The following is a 21,478-nucleotide window of genomic DNA, read 5'->3' on the forward strand; positions in this document are numbered from 1 at the left end:
CCTAAAGTTAGAATTAACTGACAAAGATTATGTTGGGTGTACTGTGGCTCAGTTCCTGCTCTCTACTGAATATGCATTAAAAAGTCAAGTCCCTAAAATTAATGGGTTAGGTTCTTATGGATTTGTTTGATCAAACAAAAAGTCAAATGCATCAGATAAATAATCAGATACCTTTTTGCAACAAATGTTCCCATTTTTTCCTTACTGCTGGTTAATTCCTATTCTAAGCCTGAAGGAACAGTTTCCACCTATGTTGGCTAGTAAATTCCAGACTTTGTAAATAGAGAATGAGGATGGCAGTGGATCAGATAAACAGGATGTTCAATTTATAAGTGTGTTACAAAATCTGCTTTGTTCCTGATTGTGGATGAAAAATAAAAACAAAAACACAGGCAGAGCTAATCTAGAGCACACACTAAAAAAAGGAGTGTTGCAAGATGCAGTTGGAAGGAAAATTTACCTTCTGAAGATGATAAAGGTCTGTCTTCTGAAGCCCCTTTGACTGTAGCCCTGAAGTATCTTCTTCTTCTTTGGCTTCTGCTTTTTAATATAAAACCAATATACAGCAACTAGGGTAAATCCATTCCAGTCAAAAGAACAAATATTTCTAGAACTCCATGGGAAATAAAGTGCACCAAAGGGAACAGAAAACTGTAGCTGGTGAAAGGTGTAGTTGTGCTTCTGGAGAGCATGAGGCTCTAAAACAACCCTCTTCCTAGTGTAAGGCAGGTTTTAGGAATTTCACATTCACATGGCTTATTTGGACTAAATCTAAGACAAGAGGATGTGGCTGCAGAATCTGCACTGTTCTAAAAGAATAAATTTCTTCTTAGCTATGGATAATTCTTCATTCAAGAAAAATATAATTTAAGGTTAAATATCTAATAAATTCTTTGTGCCATTTCATTAGCACGTAGCAGAGCCTTGAAAACCTGATCTGACACTGTGACCCTACAAATGTAATTTTAAACCCAGACTATAAAACATAGTTAAGGAACCAGAGATAGCATATAGTCAAATATCTCTACTTGTCTAATGTGTGTGTGTGTTGGGGAGGGGGGGTGTTAATTTTACTTTATTATTAACAGAGTATCACTTCTGAGAATAGACAATACAGATATTTCTTTACAGTGGTTTTACTTCAACTCATAAAATTCTTTATCTTCAGAATGTTAATCATCTTAATCTCCAAACTTCCCATTGCAAAAAGCTGCATTCCTTTATTATTTAGTATATCACAATTTATTTCACCAGCTTATGTTGTTATAATATCAAGTTTTATTTTACAAAATAAAAACTGAGTCCAATTTTTTAAAAGATTGAAATTTACCTACTTATATATATTAAGTCTTTTACCTTATTTATGTCCTTAAGGGTGTCCCCTCACTGTCCCAATAACCACAGTTAAGGGGCATTTAAATTATGAATGAATGAACAAAAGCAATGAGCTGGCTTATGAGAGGGGGGCTGGAGCCCGGGTGCTAGCACTAGCTAGCTGTGGGATCTGGAGGAAGTACATTCTCTTCCTGGGCTTTAGTCTGTTTGTAACTGAACTCAATGATTTCTACACTAATCTCCAGTCCTTTAAAATATAATTTGAAAAATGGTTCAGCTCATGCTACAATGCAAAAGAGCAATGCCTACACACAGCCTGAAGCGAACCCTCTTAGTACTGTACTTCCTCGTGCTGGCTGCTCATGTCGCTCCAGCCAAGGAAACTTTCTCTTCATCTTCCACTGACCTAGCAGGGCAGCTGTGGACAGATAGGGAGGGATCTCAGCAAAAGCAGTTTCCTTTAATCCAAAGGATTTTCAAGACAAAGGAACACTTGCCAAACGTAGAAAGGATTGACAGACATTCCAAGTGTGAAGTATTTTCATCATGCCACGTCCAATCTATGTGCTTACATACCACGCTGCCTCATTCCCTCAACCTCCCAAAGTAAAATTTCCCTAAGTAGGGGAAAATAAAGGGTCCATACTCTTTTTGTTTTACCAAAAGAATACCATACTTTAGTGCTAGAACGAGAGCAAGAGAAGAGCCCATGAAAAGTTAACGATCAGTATCAATCCATGGTGCCCCTGGAAAACACAGAGAAGTCCTGCTGCATCATAACATGGCTACTTAATACACAATAGGCATCGCAGCATTCAGCAAATATAAATGACCGTGTGGCGGTCAGGCAAAATCAAGGAAATTACAACACTTCAACATGGGAATGCCAGGCTGCCTCAGTTCATTTAGGACTGAAAGATTATAGCTTTTATAAATCAGATTAAAGCAAACCTCATGCATATTTTGGTAATCAGCATACCAATGAGCCTCATTTTTGTGAAAGTGGTTCACAGCTATTAATTCTTCAGGCTTACAAATGATTTATGCAGTGTTTTTGAAATCTAAAAGAACTTGATGAAATGCTTAAGAAAAAACATCTAAAAGGAGTCCTTAATTATGATGCCCTGCTACTCTCTCCAATCTTTTTGATTTCTTTTTTTTTTTTTAAGGTAAATGTAAGTCCTCTAAGCTGTCCATCTAGAAAGAATTTTTTTTCCTGACCATTTGATGATCTTCATTGTTCAAACCAAATCTGGAAGAGAACCACTTGTCTTATTTGTGATTGTCAGGATATGATATTCTGAGGGTTGGTATGCTGACTGCCCATGAACTACTTTATCTCTTTATCTCTCAAACATCAGAAAATGGGGTTTTCCATGTTATTTTATTTAGTTAAATTTCATAGCCAGTACAATTGGCAAGATGCTATATTCTCACCATCAAGACTCTGAAACTGGGCCAGAAACTCCTCTATTCTCTTTGCTGTGCTCCCAAGCTGCTTTTCAGAAGATGACTTAAAAACCTTGAAACATTTCTGAAGTATGGTCATCAGTTCATCCTTTGCCAACATCCTAGAATATAATCAGTGACAGGAGACATACTGTAATGGGAAAATTAATATACTTAACACTCTGTATATTAAATGTTTCTGGTCAGAAAAAGATGGTATAAATTCTTCACTAGTAGCTACCAAATTTGGGGGGAGAGATTTTCCTCAATGTATGTGACATTTCAGAAGTATTTAGAAAAGTTCTCATAATAAAGCTCAACTCACAAATGTACAAAGCTCCAGGCTCACAGCCTGATTGCAGTACTTATTAGGTTTATAGTACACAGCAAGTTACCAAACCACTCTGACCCTGGGTTTCCTGGTCTATAAAATGGAAATAAGAATTCACGTATTTCACAGGTTAGATGGAGGCTTAAAAATTAAATGAGGAGATGCATTTGAAGACTCTAGCCCAATGCTTACCACACAGTAGGTAGGCATTTAAGGTTAGTGTCCCTTTGCTTCAGATCTGAGACAGAAATGTCTGCTGAAGATACAACACTTAAACCAAATGAAAGCTTATTTGAAAGGACCAAAAATATCATAATCATTTCTCTATTACCATCTTAGCTATATTTTAACATATTCTATGGGCTTTATAAACATCAGTTATTAAATCCACTAAATTGTTTTAAAAGGTAAGCAATTCTGTGTGTTTTATATAGCACAGGTGGAATGGTTGTATAATGCATTCAAGGCCACAGAAGAAATCTGTTAGAAACAGAGAGAACACAGATCTTCTAAAAATTAGGATCCCATTCTCAGAACCCTTACTTATAGGATCTCTCTACTAAGATCATATTCAGTAACAGAATGAAATGGAATTAGGTCAATATTAGTAATTATTAAGTGCCATGACACAAGTATAAAAATTATTTTCAGCAAATGGACCTAAAAACTGAAGACTACTATGAGTTCTTGTATTAATCATGAAGGACTCAGACAAATCCAAAATTTAGGCTATTCTGGAAGATAACTACCTTATGTTTGACATTTTTCATAATAAAAAATCTGGGAAAAATACTAATATTACTAAGTCAGAAAAAGATATAAAGCTAAGTAGACTAAGACTACTGAGCAATTAAGCTGGTTACTTCAACTAAATTTAAACCCCAACCAAAAAATAAAAAATTGTCATACAACCGATAAATACAGAAACTGGTAGGAGTGGACAAAAGTAAACTTTTGCCTAGAAAAAATATAAAATCTTCCTCCTTCTATAACAATAATTATCTGAAGTATTAGTAATCTTTTTCTGTGAATGAAAGGCAGCTAGAGGTCAAAGAAAATTAAACCAACACATTTAATTCTTGATTACATTTGACATTACTTAAAATGTCTGACTTTCTATTGCCCAGATGAAGTTAAACTTAAAAGAGTTAAACTCAAAGTCAGATACATTTGAACAATCTGTTATACCTGACAAACGTTAGCCCTATTCAAATAGCCACGACCAGCATCTCCAGGGTCCGAGGAAACACTGACAATGGCTTGCTCGCGGGGCAGAAGCTGGTAACTCACATCAGCAGCACCCTGAGAAAAAGCGTACCAGGCTGCAGGCAGCCCTTCTGGGCATCTATCTAGATGCAGCTTACAAAACTGAGTATTGACAGAGACAAAGCCCCACCTATTATTGACTTTCAGGATATAAGGGAAAAAAATGTCATTATGTCATATAATTTTGAAATCAAACTTTATTAGTCATAACTTTTAACATGACATTTGTTGGAGGGGGTAGATCCTTCACTTCAGATGTAAACGTCCAGGAATTCAGAGAGTTATCACTCTTTTTCTTATTAGCCAAAGGTAATGTTCTTGTTTCCAGAAGAGCAAAAGATCTTACACTTTCCCAAGTACTCTCCAGTTTAATATAAAACAAGTCTTGAAGTAGAGCTAATAATGTGACCAACCCTATAAAATCATTAAATTTTTTCAATTAAATTATATATACACAGAATCAACATATGCCTGCTATCATCACTATTATTTAATATCATTCTACAGTCCAGTCGCTACAACAAATTAAGAAAAAAGAAGTGGTGCAAAAAAAAAAAAAAGAAAAAAAAGGAAAGAAAAAAGAAGTGGTGCAAACATTACAAAGGAAGATGAAATTTATTATTTGCATATGATGTGACTATAAGACTGGAAAATCTAAAAGAACTGCATAAGTATTAAAGAGTATGAAGGATGTGTGGATGTAAGACATGTATACACATACACCTGTGTTGACACCTTACACGTACATGTAATCCATCTTATATTAAACTATGTAATGGAAAAAAAGAACATATTCAAAATGGCAACAAAAACTATAGAAAACAAAGCAATATACTTTATAGCAAATATGTAAGACATATCAAAAAAAGAAAACCCTGAATAAGTGAATAGACATTTTAAAGTTTTAGAGATACAAATTCATTCCAAATAAGTCTATACTTTTAACACTTTTTGAAACAAAAGTCCAGTGAGTATTTGTTTAAACCCCAATAAAATTATCCTAAAATTTATATGGAAAAATAACTGTTCCTTAAAAAGAGGAATAATGTGTATATACTTGACTGTGTACAGTGGGGCTATTAATATATTAAAAAGTATAAGCTGCAGTGATTAAAATCAGATGGTACTTTATAGGAATGGACAGGTCAATAATGAGAATAAGTCTACAAAGAGATCAAGGAATATATAGGAGTTTGGTACATAATACAAGGTAGTACTTCTAATTACTGGGGAAGAGATGGAAATAGTTTGAGAATAATAGATCATTACCTCAATATTATTTCAGACAGAATAAAGATGTGAGTATGGCATGGGGATAGGAGAAAGAACTAGTCCATCAATTATAAAATACTAGAAGAAAATAATGATATTTAAGCCTAATAATATCCAGCATCAGCATGACTGTGGGGAAACAAATACTGATACACTGTTGGCACAAGTGTACGTTGGAAAAAGTGTTTATATTTTAGACCCCAAAAGTCTATTAAATGTGTATTTATTTTTGTGAAAATTACACAAATGTACGAGAACATTTACCCTTGGTGATTACTGTAACAGTGAAGAATTAGAAACAACCCAAATACATATCAAACAAGGGACTGATTAAATAAAATGTTACATTTTCAAAACGAGATATAATGTAGCTGTGATAAACAATGACATAGTACTAGTGATGACAGTTAACATATATGCACATGTGTATTTGGCAGAATTTGATCTCTACTACACTATATGATGAGTTATTATTATTGCCACATTAAGAGATGAGGAACAGAGACACAGAAAACTTAAGTAACCTGTCTAGAGTCTGGTAACTGGCAATTGCCAATTTGGTAATTTGACTGGATTAGAACCAAGTCTGGCTTGGCATCCATGCTCTTACCAACCATGCTGCACCACATTTCAAGACACAGTGTCCACGGTAGGATATTAGGTACAAAACAAATAACTACCACAACAAAAATGAACCAAATTTCAAAACCAAAAAAATGCAAGTTGTAGAACATCCCATCCAGTATGATTTAATACCTGTTGGTGCCTAGAAAAAAATCTAGAAGTACAAATTGTTAGCAGTAGATGACTGGCTTTCAAAGTTATAGAACACGAATGGTTAACATCAAAAAGCAATGTTATGTTTTCACTTAGGTTATTATTAGAGTGACTCCACTTTGGACAAACCAAACCTAATTGAACAAAACTGAAAACTAAAAAATGAAAATTTTAATTTATCCCTCAAAGTTTTTTGTAATAACACCCAAATAGAAAATTAAGATTGAGTCTAGCCACTAGACCAGCATGTTTCAAACTGAGTTTTCAAAATGGGTTTCAACCATTAGTGAGTCATGAAACCATTCATTCATTCAGTGAACACTTATTGAATGCCTACTACATACCAGCCACTGTTCTGGGCTTTTGGGATACATCTCAGTGAAACAAAAACCCCTGTATTCATGAAACTTGTATTCTAATGGGTGGGGGATGAGGAGGTAGGGCACAGACAACAAACGCTATGTCTCATATTACTATGTATATACTAAAACTTGACATTATTATAGAAAATTATTAAGGGGGAAGTTTGGGGAGGAGCAGATAGGTTTGAATTTCAAAATGATTATTAGGCCTCACTGAGAAGAAGATATTTGATCAACCACGTGAAGGAGGTAAGAGAGTATTTGTAAGAACTTTTCCTGGCAGAGAGAATAATGCATGCAAAGGGTCTACACTGAGTGTATGTCTGGCATGTTCAAGAAGAACAAGAGGTCAAGATGGCTGGAGTGGAAAGAGAAATCAAGTAGTAGGAAATGAAATAAGAGACAGGCAATGCAGGGCTAGATCACAGAGGGTTGCTATATAGACTGTGGCTTTTATTCTGAGTGAAAAGGGGAGTTCATGGAATTGTTTAGAGCAAAGGAATGAAATTGTATGATATATTTTAAAAGGACTGTGCTGACTGCTGTTTTGAGAAAAATCCATAGGGGGAACATGTATGGAAGCAAGGGAAACCAGTTTTACAATTTTCCATATGAGAGACGATAGTGACTTGGACAGGTGTTACCAGTGAGGGAAGGTGGCAAAAAGTGGTTTGATTCTTGATATATTTTGAAGCCAGAATCCAAGTTTTTGGATTTCAACAATGGGAAGGATAAAAAGACTGACTACATGAAGATTCTAAGGTAAAGGGAAGATCAGACATTCAGTTTTAAACATGTTAACTTTGAAATGTATATTGGATATCTAAGTGGAGATGTTAATCAGGTACATGGAATAACAGTCAGGCAGTCAAAAAAAAAAAAAATGTGGGCTTTTGACTAAGCCCTGGCACATTGTAATGTTAGGGTGTCAAGGAGAAGAGAAACCACCAAAGACAGAAGGAGCATGCACTAAAGTAGGAGGAAACCCGAGAGTCGGGATCCTGAATGTCATTAAGGAAAGAGTGCTGTACTGTGCTGATGCTGATAACAGGTTAACACAAATGAAGACGTAGGACTGACCATTAGATTTAGGAACAGGGAAGTCACCAATGACCTTCTTCAAAGTAGTTTTAATAGAGAGCAAAAACCAAATCAGGTAAGACAGAATGAAAGGAGAGAACTAGAGACAGTGAGACAGTGCTTTTGAACTCAGGGAGATCCCATTTAGCATTCAGCTTTAAAGAAATGGCATAAAACTGAAAAGAAAATTTCGGAATTATAAAGTATGAAAGCCACCACACGAGATTAAAGAGAAAGGAAAAAACACATTAAGATAGGTCACATTAATGCCAAAAAAGAGCTAATTATCTTTAACTAACTTAAGGCTTATGATACTTAATGTGTTAAAAGCTTTATAGGTTGTTATAAAAGAAATGTTTCCTTAACTAAGACAGAAAGAGAATCATTTGGCAATCATTAAAAACAATCATCCTGCAGGGCAATGTAGTGTTCTGCTTCATCATGCAGAAAGCCAATAATTCCTGGCTAAGTACTGATTATATAAAGGTCTGATTGAGAACAGGCTATAAGGAGAAACTGGTCAATCCATGGCTAATGCAAAAATCCTCTAAATAATGAGTTCTCAAGTTTTAAACAGACACTATCATAAATTAGCTTTTAAAAATACTCAAAAATTCAAACCTGCATATATGTCAATGAAAACTAGAAGAAAATAAAAAAGCTTACAAAAAACTATATTCACAGAGATTATCTACTTCAAAGACAACACAACAAAGCAATCATATATGGTAACAAGTCAAAGAGAAACCAAAAATATGCATAATTCTTCCCACACCTTGATATTTCATGTTAGATGCCACTTCCTCTGTGAAACTGCTTGATCTGCTCAATGGAGGTTAGCACTCTAGACCTCACCTGTCGTACATCACAGACTTATTCCCCTGTATTGTAATTGCCTACCTGTCCACCTTCATCTCTCACTTAGCCAAAATTCAGTGTAGATAAGAACTAGGGTTATCTTTGTAATCAGATCGGTGGCTCCACATATCAAGCATCAAAAAAAAAAAAACCCAACATTTTTTGAAAGGATGAACAAGGCAATGGCCCTGCACTGACAGTTTCATGACCTCAGGTCTTAGTGAACAATAGTTTCTTTATTTACAAATTGGTTCATGTAGGGGAGCACTTCGAAGTTACAGTGCCTTTTGTGGAACACCATGCTCTTTTCTGTGTCAAAATGGGTAAATTAAATTATATCATATAGTTAGAAACAACTTGAGTAAACTAAAATATATATATATTTTAAAGATGTATTATATACTTCAATATTTTTATATATCATCTATATTTTATATATTTATACTTCTTTTTCAAAAGAAAAACAGTTGTCAAACTAAGATTAGCTATTTCTGAATGTTTAACAGTTTTAATATTTCTTAGCTACCAGCTCGTTTTCTAACAAAAAATAGCAGGCACTAAAAGTTTGGTGAAGAAAAAATGAAATACAAATTCAGATCTTTTCTGTCCACTGAGATGAAAAAACAAACAAACAAACAAACAAACACTATTCACTATTAGCAGCAGAATATCTTGTTCCAGTTTTGGAACCAATCTGAGATTGACTACCTCAAGCCATCCAGTTTCTCCACCAATAAAGCCTTTTCTTTTCTTTCAATGGCTTCATTTTTTTCCTCAAAATTTTGTACCTTCTTCTTACTTCCCTTTATTTTCTAGAACAGTGTTTCTCAAAGTGTGGTCCCTTGGCCCATCTGTCCAAATGCGGTGGAGTGTTTATTAAATGCAGATTCCTTCTGTCTACCACACCCCAGTTCTAAAGGATTCAGAATCATTGGGGAGAGGGCAAAAGTATACATGTTTAATACACCTCAGCTGATTGTTATGTACACTAAAGCCTGAAAATCATTACTTTAAAAACAGCAACTATCAACATCTTTTGCTATTGAATGAGCTTCAACAATTCAATTCTTTGATTTCACCACAAGTGTACAGATGACTATGGAGGACCTGGCATGATGCAGATTCAGGACTGGCAATCCTTGTTCTAAGAAAGAAACTACATTTTAACTGTACAGTCTCATATACCTTCTGCACAGACAAATCTAGATCATCAAAAGCTAAATTATGCTATTTAGGAAGCATCACATGGACTGTGGAGCTGTGCTATTTTTCATTAACTAGATCTTTAAATCTCATCTAAAGTTGATCTGCAAATTCAGGAAACAATGTATTATTTAGATTCCAAATCTCTAGTCTCTTTCAACTAACCTAAAGTGATCAAATGTTAATATTATTACTTGGGTCATGTTTTTTTTAACTCAGTGAAAGCTGAGCTGACCTATTAATATATTACTGTTTAACTCAAAAGCCTTACTCAGAAATTAGAATAATTTCTTTCAGCCTAAATTCCTGTAGCTATCAATCAACTTCAATTTATAAATCTGTTTGTCCAGCAAACTCATAAGGTTATACTTCGGATAAGCAGACCAGACACTGTGGCTTCTTTCATTTATATGTCTATACTCTGCACCAAGATGCCTAGTGTCAGGATGGGAAGGGGGTTTTGAGGCCACAGAAGCTTGTTTGGCTGGTTCGTTTTAACATTTGAGGTGTGCTCTGAACATGGACTGCTGGCCACAAACCCACAGAAATTACCTTTTATACTACCTCCCAAATAATTGGAATAGGGCTGAAAAACAGACTTAACTTTGAAGATTCAAATTTAAATTCCAGCTGTGTCAACTGCATAAAAGTCACTCAGTGTTTCCAGCTTTGGTTTCCTTATTTGGAAGAAAATGAGATAATCCTAGATAAGTAATTCTCAATTGATGGGGCAAGGGGCAGAATAAATTCCCCTAAGAAGACAGACACATTTCTCATTACTCTCAATCCAAGAATCATTGCATAGCACTCCATGGCTACTGATGTGAAATCACAGTACTTTACAGGTCTAGCTGATCCATCATGTTCCTGTAAGTTAAAACTCTAAGGGTATTTTATCAATACCCTTAAAACCTTACTATTGAAGCAAGGTTTTTTGAATTTCAAAAGTCTGAAAAATGCTTGGTCAAGTGTTTGACTTCTAGATGGCTGTTTAGAAATTCTAATAGAAAGGTAAATTTTTCCTCTTAAGGTCTTTCAGAGCTGACCACAAGAAGCCCAGTGTACTCACGTAGCTCACTGCTGGGTTAGCACCATTTTTACTACTTCTGGTTCCCAAATGGTGTCTTAAGTTAAATATATCCTTATATAATAATACATGCTTGGTAAAAAATTAACCACCTCATATCCTGCATAGGGATGTGGTCTTCATGCTCCAAGAGTTGACTGAAAGAAGAAAGGCTATGGAAGACATGCAGAACCACTGCACTCATGTCAAATTATGGCCTTTTATAAAGGCATAACTGCATGCTCCCCACGTGTACATCAATGTCTGCTGCATACATTTTAAAAATAACTGTGATATACAATTCTGTAAGTCTTTTTCCACTCATGAATATATGATATTTTCAACATTACAAATACCACGTAAATACACTTTAAAACTGAGATAATTAGCAAATGACATATTAGTTTCACGTGTACATGATTTGGTATGTGTATATACTGTGAAATGATCACCGTAAGAAGTCTAGTTAACATACACCACTGCACATAATTATAAATTTTCTTTCTTGTGATGAGAACTTTTAAGATTTACTCTATCAGGAACTTTCAAATATGCAATACTACATATCACCATACTATAAATTACATCCCCAGGGCTTCTTTATTTTATAACTGGAATTTGTACTCTTTGACCACCTTCAATCATTTTGCCTACCCCCCCACCACTGGCAACTACCAATCTGTTCTCGGTATCTGAGTTCAGTGTTACAGAGGGACTTCCTAATTCTTATGGCTGAATAATATTCCACTGTGTGTGTATATGTGCATTTTTCTTTATCCATTCCTTGATTGATGGGCACTTGGCTTGTTTCCATGTCTTGTCTATTGTGAATAGCTGCAATAAACATGGGAATACTGGTATCTTGAGTTGGCATTTTCATTTCCTTCAGATAAACACCCAGAAATTGAATTGCTAGGTCAAATGGTAGTTCTATTTTTAATTTTTTGAAGAATCTCCACACTGTTTTCCATAACGATTGCACCAATTTATATCTCCACCAATAGGGCACAAGTATTCCTCACCACCACTTGTTATTTCTTGACTTTTTGATAAGAGCCTCCTAACAGGTGTGAGGACATATCTCATTAAGGTTTTGATTTGCATTTCTCTGATGACTAGTCATGTTAAGCATCTTTTCATGCACTTATTGGCCATCTGTATGTCTTCTTTGGGAAAATGTCTGTTTAGCTCCTCTGCCCATTTTTTAATCAATTGTTTGTTTTTTCTATTGAGTTGTAGGAGTTCTTTATATATTTTGGATATTAAACCCTTATCTGATGTATGATTTCCTAATATTTTCTCCCATTTAATAGGTTGCCTTTTCATTTTATTGATGGTTTCTCCTTTACTGTTTAGAAGCTTTTTGGTTTGATGTAGTCCCACCTGTTTATTTTTGCTTTTGGTATCAAAGCCAAAATATCATTGCCAAGACCAATGTCAAGGAGGTTCACTTATGTTTTCTTCTACTTTTGTGGTTTCAAGTCTATTTTCAAATCTTTAATCCATTTTGAGTTGATTTTTGTGACTGGTGTTAAGAAAGTGGTCCAGTTTTCCCAGCACCATTTATTAAAGAGACTGTCCTTTCTCTATTATCTGTTCTTGCCTCCTCTGTCATAAATTGTCTATATATGTAAGAATTTATGTCTGGGCTCTCTATTCTGTTTCATTCATCTATGTGTCTTTTTTTATGTCAACACCATACTGTTTTGATTACTGATTTTAGCTTTGTAATATAGCTTGAAATCAAGAAGAATGATGCCTCCCACCTGTGTTCTTTCTCAAGATTATTTTAGCTATTCTTTTGTGGTTCCATACAAATATCAGGAATTAAATACTTTTCAATGATCACAAAATATTTCATCAAGTTGATTTATGATTATTTAAACATGTCAGTTTCCATATAAAAGGGATTTTTCAAGAGAAATACTGCCTTTAAGGAACTTAACAAAAAAAGTCAAACTGGAAATGTTTCTAGACTATGTTTCTACAGTACCTCAGTTTTTTTTCCCAAGTGACATTCAGTGATCATTTTAATCTTATTTTCTCTCATGATATGACTTGTTTGAAGACAGGTGATGGGAATATCTGGTTTCCTAAATTCAGATGATTCCTAGTTAGAATGCCCAAACTGACAAGTGTCCTTGACTTCTTTTCCACATCTAATCTGCACAAAAGGAAAAGAAATCCATTCTGGACATTCCCAGATTTTTGGTAGTGCCCAGACTCTAACCTGTCTTTGCTGTACCTGACATATTTTATCCTTAATGCTTTTTATATTACTATGTGTCTGACCTCAGTTTAGCAAAATGACTGAAACTTCACTTTCTATTTATTGCTTCTGCTTTACTCAGATCCCCAAGCCCATACTTTAGATCTTAGCAAGAATAGTGGAAGGTACAACAGCTGTGAAATCAGATCTGGATTAGAATTCTGGTTCCATCAACAGCTAAGAGATTTCAGGCAAATTCTAATTCCTATATATGCTTCAGTATTCTGAGTTGTAAAGTGTGGATAATAGTATCTGCCACAAAGGTGTACTTGTGTATTAGACAGGAAAGTTTACTGAAAGTGCCTACCTAACACAGTGCCTGACACACTGCAAGCTTTTATAAACAGTGGTTACGACTGTCACCATTACTATTATTGCTCATGTTTCCTTAACCTAGTTTGGAATTGGCATTCTTGACCCTTGACTTGTACCTCAAGATTACTGATGCCAAAAAGATGTAGAAAGAAAAAAGCAAGCCCCTCTCTGACAAAGGAATCTATGAATTTAAGACTATTCAACTGGAAAAGGAAGACAATCACTAATCACAAAAATTAAAGAGGAAACTCAGCAAGAATCAACTAGGTGTTGAGGCAGGAATGTTGACTTGAATAGAAAGCAAATGAAGTCTCCGTTGACATATAGAAGTACACAGAAATCTCTTACTGGCATTTAAAAACCTGAAATAAAACAGAGCTTTTCAGTGGCAATCCAGTTTCCATGGGGAGTTATTTTTCCAGATAGCATAAAATTAGTTTCCTATCTTAAGCTGCACCTGCTAGATCACTGACATTTGTATTATTAAGTCTCTGGACCTAAAGTGCTTTCAATGTGAATTTTCCTCCTACTGTGCCCATCTGTTCTTTTCTTGTGGGCCCAGAGGAAGCCAAGACTTAATAAATATTCAATTCTCAGACTTCTTTATGATATTTTCATATAAGCATTTATATTCACTGAGGAAAATTATAAGTGTGCGTGCAGAAACTTAACTCACACTTGATTTTCCTTTCCTCATTTTCCAAGTGGTCATTATTTTTATGGAAGACTAAAAAGTCAACGTATGTATGAGTGAAGCCAAGAAAAACAAATGATTATAACTTTAAAAGGTAAATTTGTCAGGGTGGTAAGTGATCTCTGATATGTGACAACACCAAGATGTCTTATTTATATAATATTAGATAAATTTATGATCTCCCGTGCTAATGAGAGCAGGGCTAGCTCAGATGGGGGTAAGGCATCAAGGCTACTGCCTCCTCATCGCTGGTCCTCAAGTTCAGCAGTGACCTCTTTCACAGGACACATTTCACCAAGTGATGCTGCAACTCCACCCATCCTGGTTGGGGCCATGGTGAGATCACTTTCCATGATTACTTTCCCTGCCATGCCATCAAGCTGGCAAGATTAAAATTATCCATACCTAAGCCCTCTTCAGGTAGTGTCAATATTTGACTAAATGCTCATTTTACTTTAAAAAGCACAAGTTCGGGACACCTGGGTAGTTCTGTCATTTGAAGTACTGACTCTTGATTTCAGCTCAGGCATGATCCCAGGGTTGTGGGATCGAAACCCGTGTCAGGCTTCAGGCTGAGCATTGAGCCTATTCGAGATTCTCTCTCTCCCTCTGCCCCTCTCCCCCACTCACAATCTCTCTCTAGGAAAAAAAAAAAATCACAAGTTCAAAAACAAGGTAAAACCAGCAAAGAAATGGATGGTTGCTACATTAAAACCACCACAAACCACAAACAAGTTCAAGGTATTTACAAATATTAGACACAGCATGGCTACTTAAAAACCCCTTGGCAGGCAACATTCTGGAGGAAAGGTTATTTATTGACAGGCTTACATCAGACAAAACAGAAAAAAAAACAAAACTACCTCAGCAGCTGCAAAGCTGATGCATACTCCTCTGAATCCCATATGTTCTTTTCTAAACAAGTGCAGTACAGCTCTCTGATCTGTAAGTAAAAAGCACACTTGTAAGGAACCAAAAGTGATGTACTAAGTTACACACTGCTCATTTGACAAAATCATAAATGGTCAAGACAAAAAAAGAAATATTATTAAAAACAATCATTTTCTTTAGAGGACAACAGACTGGGCACACATCACATAGGTCAGGCTATATAAGAATACCATTTACATAAAAGCAACATGAGACTACATTGGGACTGGCTGATAATACTGATCACACTGCAATAAGAAAATAATAAAATAAAAGCAATATGTGATTATTAAAAAGAAAGCTTAATGGCAGAAATCCTTTCATAAACAAATCATTCCTATGTATTTAGATTTGTTCTCTAAACCTTTATTTATTTACTTATCAGAGAGAGAGAGAGAACATGAACGTGGGGGAGAGGAGCGGCGAGGGGGAGAGAATTCCAAGCAGGCTCTACACTCAGCCTGGACCCCAACACCCCAACACGGGGCTCGATCCCACAACTCTGGGATCATGACCTGAGCCGAAATCAAGAGTGGGACGCTTAACCCACTGACCCACGCGGTACCCCTGTTCTCTAACCGGTACCCCGGTTCCCCTTTGAGGCAGGATGCAAATATTTAGGAATACAGAATTATTCCACTAACATCCACTCTCTAGCTGGTTCACAGGTTTAGAGTATGACACAAAGGCCAGTGGGGCATAATTTTGCAAGGGCAGAAATGCTGTTTCCCTTTTAGTTCTTGGTGGAATGCAAGGTTAACCATTAAGCATTCTCAAACAGATTCTTTTTGCTATTTTGATAAAGTGGGGGGATCAACTCTCTCAGTATACATGACAAAGAAGTGTGAAAGAAAAAAGTTAAAATGCCTTAGGACAAATACATTGGGGGGCGGGGGAGGAGGGGGGAAGCAACACCACTGGGATTCATGTGGTTGTTTCTAGCCGTGGCCATCAGAACAAAATATACTGCTTCAATTACCAGTAATGTGTACAGCTGGAATGGATTTAGATTGTGCACTCAGTGCCTGATTTGGATCCATTTCAAATTCTGATGCCTGAATGCTGCTGAAATCAAAGCAAGAAACTACTGATATTCCTACTGCAGACATTCCAAATGAAGAAGTTCTGGTTACCTGTCGACCCAATGGGTACTTGGGAAGAGAAGAGGTGAACTGATGAAGACATCTCAAAACCAGGAAGTAATTTGTATGGTAAACATGTAAGTTTTCTAGTAATGATTGTATTTCCTCCTAAAAATCACAGAATACATTACAAATATGTAAGTCAGTAATTAAAAGAATAATAAAATCTACCTCACGAGTGTATGTGTATATATATATATATATATATATATATATATATATATATATATAATTCCTGGAAAACTGATGAGAAAAGATGCAGAATTACAAATTAATTTCCTTAATTTTGAGAATTAGTAACGCACACAAAATCTAGGATAAAGGCTGGGTATTTCTGATTTAGTATCAGGTCTGGTGATATTTTACACACACCAAAATTAGTCCTGTAGTTTCCTTCTATCTATAGCACTGCCATTATAACTTGGCTCCCCCCAAGTGTGCAAAAAAGCACCCTGCTGGATGCCTGCTTGTATCAGTCACCCAGTATGTGCCACAGTGAGGTAGGCCTACCACCCTCTACCTTGCTGGCATCAGAAGGGTGAGAAGATCACTACGGAGCCCAATACCAACATCATTAACAGTTGCTGAGGTTACACTTAAGGCCTATGCTTCTCTTAAAGTACAATTAGAACTGTGTTTCAAAGAAAGACTATAGAAGAAACACCACGGGTGATTCTGATAAATGCCTGCTTTTTGTTGACAATTTCTAACACTGGTTTTATTCACTTTACTAATTAAAAAAAAAATGAAAAGAGAAATCTAAAGCCATCAAGCTTTAGAATTTAGACTCCAACAAGTATAATATGGGAGATAGTGTCTTAAGAAACTTGTGGGATGACTAATCCCACAAATCAGTTTCAAAAGGGCTTTTTTGCGGGGGGGAATGGGAGGGGTATTATGTTTTCTAGAACCTTCTGAAACAGTTTAGAAATGATTTTAACACACTACATTCTATCAACATCCAAGTATTTTTCAGACCTCAAATACTTTTATAACTGCTTCATCCTGTAACATTCTCTTAAAAGGATTATGATCTGTGGCATGGTCTTCACATTTTTTTCTTCTCTGTAAGTCAAAAAAGGACTTTAACTGCCGGGCTGGGGTTTTTTTCCACCAGTAATATCTTGCAGATACCCATTATTTTTAGCAGTCAAGCCTGCAGAAAATAACACCTCAGATACAAATAAATTCAAGCAAACCTAACCTATAAAAAGCAACAAATCTGATATATTTTCCTAAACTCTAATGCACTTAGAAATCAATTCCTTCATCGGCAATCTATAGATTATTACCTGAAAGCATAGGGCAAATGAAAAAGCTTTCAGAATCAAAATGTTTTTCCTCCCAGTATTTGAGTTAGTTGGTAATTTCAAAAATCTAGGTCTCCTATCCTAACAAAGGGTACTTTAACCACCACTGGGAGAGTACATTCAGCTCTAATTTTACTATATGCTGTAACATGGAGAGTGCATAAAGCCACTAATTATTTGCCTTAATGTATGCCTGAAGAGCTTTTAAACAAAGGAAAGTATTCTGGAGGGAAAGGAATCTATTACTGATTAATAACCATACTTCATGCTTCTTGCACTACCTATTCCTTTTGCTTAGTGGAGTACATGCTTTTGTGCATGTACAAATAATGGGTGATGCAGAACTGAATTTACTCAGAGGGGGAGGAAACTGAAATACTTTACACCTTGTGGGCAATGTTGCACACTCGAGGGACTATGACTTGGGTAGGGGTGGAAGGAGGATTATGCACATGCTCTTCTCCCAGATGATCTCAGTCCCTTCCTACCTCTGCGTGATTACATCCCTGTTCCCAGTGGAATTCTAGCATTTAAAACATGTTTTGTTTTGTTCATATAACACAGCATACTATTTCATCCAATGCCCAACTGAGGAAATGGAGTTCTGGTTCCAACACTGGAAGTAAAACTAGCTATGCTGGACTTCATGAGAAATCTGCTATACCCTTCTAAGGGATTTTCAAGAGTTAAGTTATTTTGACCATCCCACACTTTTGCCTTATGTATTGACTCTGGAACTACTCTCGACATAAGATTCCATTGTTATTTACATCTGTGTTCTTATCAGCTGCAGCAGAAAACATCCAAATGATTAACTTTCTACATGATACTATTCTCTAAATCCTTTGTCTTACTGAGATTCGTATCTGCAAATGCTTCTCTCCAGGCCAATTCTTAATGCACTTTATGAACACCTTTTTATAGGTTTTGATGCTGAGAAAATTCTCCACTTAATGCTTACAGCAGCATCACACTATGCACATGTGAAAACAAAGCCTGTTCAAATAGTAATCTTGTTTTCCATTCGTTAAATTTTTCCTCTGGAATCACAGCCATACACTGGTCATGGCTGCCACTGTTTATTTCATAACTGTGGTTAGGATGATTCTTTTTAACAGAGATACACTTTGCCTAGTAATATTCATTATTTCCCAAAGAGATATGCTTTCTTCTTTTCTTGACACATGAAGACCTCGTGGTCTTTTCTGATCTTTGATATAAAGAGATGCAAACAAAGATATTTCTCTGATATCAAATACAAAAGAGCAGCCTCCTTGCTCCTCTTCAAACATCAAGACAGGCTCCAACCTCAGGTCCTTTCCACTTGCTGTCTCGCTGCTGTTTGGAATTCCCTTCTGCCAGATTCCTGCATGGCAAGCTCTGTAACTTCCTTTAGTCTTTATTCAAAATTCACCTTCTCAGTAAGGTCCTTATTTAAAATGTCAATCCAACTCCCCATGCACACCGAACTTCACATTCCGCTTTTTTCCTTCATTGTTTTTCCTTAGCAACACAGATATTTTACCTACTTCTTTTGATAGCATGTAAGCCCCATGAAGGCAGAGGTTTTTGTCAGTTTTGTTCATTCCTATATTCTCAGCACCTAGATTAACACCTGGCACACAGTGGACCCTCACAAACTTTGTTGAATGAGGAAGTGCATTAATGAACGGAGGCCAACATGCACTCAGTCTCCCTTCTAAATAAGAGCAACCACTTGTTGTCTTGCTGGATGTGGGCCAGATTTACTAATTTTTCAACAAAAGATGGAAGTCTGAATTTGTAATGTAAAATGTCTCAATTTGTAAATGTTGACTCAGGGTAAAAAAAAACAAAGAAACCACTACGGACCTAAAAAGCCACATTTATATTAGGCTGTGGGTGGCCAGTAAATGTATAGTATACCCTTTTAAATCAGCCATCTCCAATCACATCAATCTTGTCTGTCATTCAGTCAAAATCATTCATGTATTCTTGTTTACTTACATGACAAGGCCCCTATTTTTACTGAGCTGGTTACTTTCTTTGGAAAGGAAACCAATACCTATGTAAAATTTAAATATATATAGGTAAAGAAAATATGATCAGACAGAATTATATTTGCCATGATGCTTAGTTTTTGCAATTCTCTTCTACTTTCCATAGTATTTATTACTTTTGTGTCCAGAATGTTATGTATGGGGTGAAGAGTGACACCAGGAAGATTTAAAGTAAGTTATGTAAAAATGGCTGTAAATTTTTATAATATGTTCCTTTCAATAAATTCACTGATAACAAAAGCTGGTGAAACAGACACTGGATTTTAGGAATAAGAGGTATCTGCTGTCCAAGAACACAGCATTTTCTTAGTTATCATCTTGCTAGAACAAAGCATGATTTTTCTCATTATGGAGAAATTTTGACCAACAGTGTTTGGTTCTCAGTGTCTCATCACATGACAGCCAGCTCCTGGAGTGCCAAAGCATGGCTTTCTCCCAGCACTAGTGTGGCCTGTGTGCTTCTCCTCTCATCTGCCTCAGCCTTTTGTTCTCTGTGTTCCCACTGGGCACTTCAGACCAGCAGCACTTGATGAAAGGTTTGCACTGAAGCTGCCCGTTCCTGCTGCACTATTGTGCTAAAGCCTCGCTTGTTTGATCACATGTAGTAGTTTGTTTCCAGTCATTTTCTTCCTTTCCTCTCTTTTCTTTTAATTATTTCTCCTAATAGATTTCCCCCCTCCTCCTGCCCTGTCTGTCAAAAGAAATAGAAAGAAGAGGTGGAGGCAAAGGTAGGTGAAAGGCAGGTTACCACCAAACTCATGAAGTAATTCTGTGCCTTTTGTTCACGAATCACCATGAAAAGCATACTAAATGGTGAAAAAAAATCTACCACTAACTTGCTCTGAGACCTTAGATATTTCACTTCCTCTTTCTTGGCTACATTTCTTCATTTGTAAACTGAGCATATTCAATCAGGTTATCTTTCTAATACTAACAAATTACAATTCTAACAAGTCCAAGACTTACTTCCTACTCTCAACCGATTTAAAATCTTGCTGGGTACAGAGGGAATAGAGACATAAAATATTAACAAGTCAGAATAAAAAACTTCACCTGTCACCCGCAAGAGATTGAATCTAGTTGAAAGGGGTTGAAACCAAGCCAAATAGCTTTAAGGAAGATTTGAATAAAAATATATAAACAGATTTTCTTATGTGAAGTACATGGAATTAGTCATTTATTAAATATATTAAGTATAATGTAACTTCTTGACAAGACAGATCAACATGAACAGCCATTACCGGTAATAGAGACGGTGTGGTTGGTGTAGTCAGCACAGGATTAAAATGGGCCTAATCTTAGATATGGTGTTGAGACTTGCTTTTTTTACAAGGTATTTTGAAAAAAAAGTGTGTATATGTGTGTGTGAATGTTTCCTTTTCTAATTTGAGCAGCAGCATGTAGTGCTCCATGACACCTGGCCAAAGCTACCTCATACCAAGTAGTTTTCTAAGCCTCCTACAAATTATCTTCACTGTTAACTTGCCACAGTATTTGGAAAGCTCATTTCTGATTTCTCAAACACTAATACAGAACCTTAGGCACCTTCTCATCACCCTATACTAATTCTTCAATGAAGCATCACAGAAAATGTATGGGCTATGATGTCAGATCTGGGTATTAATGCCAGATGTACCATTTGCTAATTGTGACACTTTAGATAGGCAAAGTTATTTAATCATTTTGTGACTCTCCTCATCTATACAAAGGGATAAAAACATCTGTCATATGTGGTGGCTGTGACTCAAAATGAGACAATGCATAAAAACTATCTACTAAT

The 21,478-nt window shown here is 36.0% G+C and overlaps 1 protein-coding gene across 4 annotated transcripts in view; it reads right to left on the bottom strand.

The window, feature by feature from the left end:
- ORC3 (origin recognition complex subunit 3) overlaps nucleotides 1-21,478 on the bottom strand; it is a 68,402-nt gene that overhangs the window by 15,387 nt on the left and 31,537 nt on the right. For 3 of the 4 annotated variants that reach the window (XM_027057273.2, XM_027057275.2, XM_027057278.2), the window contains 4 exons: nucleotides 16,341-16,457; nucleotides 15,141-15,220; nucleotides 2,773-2,906; nucleotides 461-540 (listed from right to left, as the gene is read on the bottom strand). In XM_027057273.2, coding sequence (XP_026913074.1) covers nucleotides 461-540; nucleotides 2,773-2,906; nucleotides 15,141-15,220; nucleotides 16,341-16,457 — 411 coding nt within the window. The remainder of the gene's footprint in view (nucleotides 1-460; nucleotides 541-2,772; nucleotides 2,907-15,140; nucleotides 15,221-16,340; nucleotides 16,458-21,478) is intronic. The other variant, XM_027057274.2, reaches the window with a different exon arrangement.

This window comes from Acinonyx jubatus, chromosome B2 (assembly GCF_027475565.1).
Source record: "Acinonyx jubatus isolate Ajub_Pintada_27869175 chromosome B2, VMU_Ajub_asm_v1.0, whole genome shotgun sequence".
NCBI lineage: Eukaryota > Metazoa > Chordata > Mammalia > Carnivora > Felidae > Acinonyx > Acinonyx jubatus.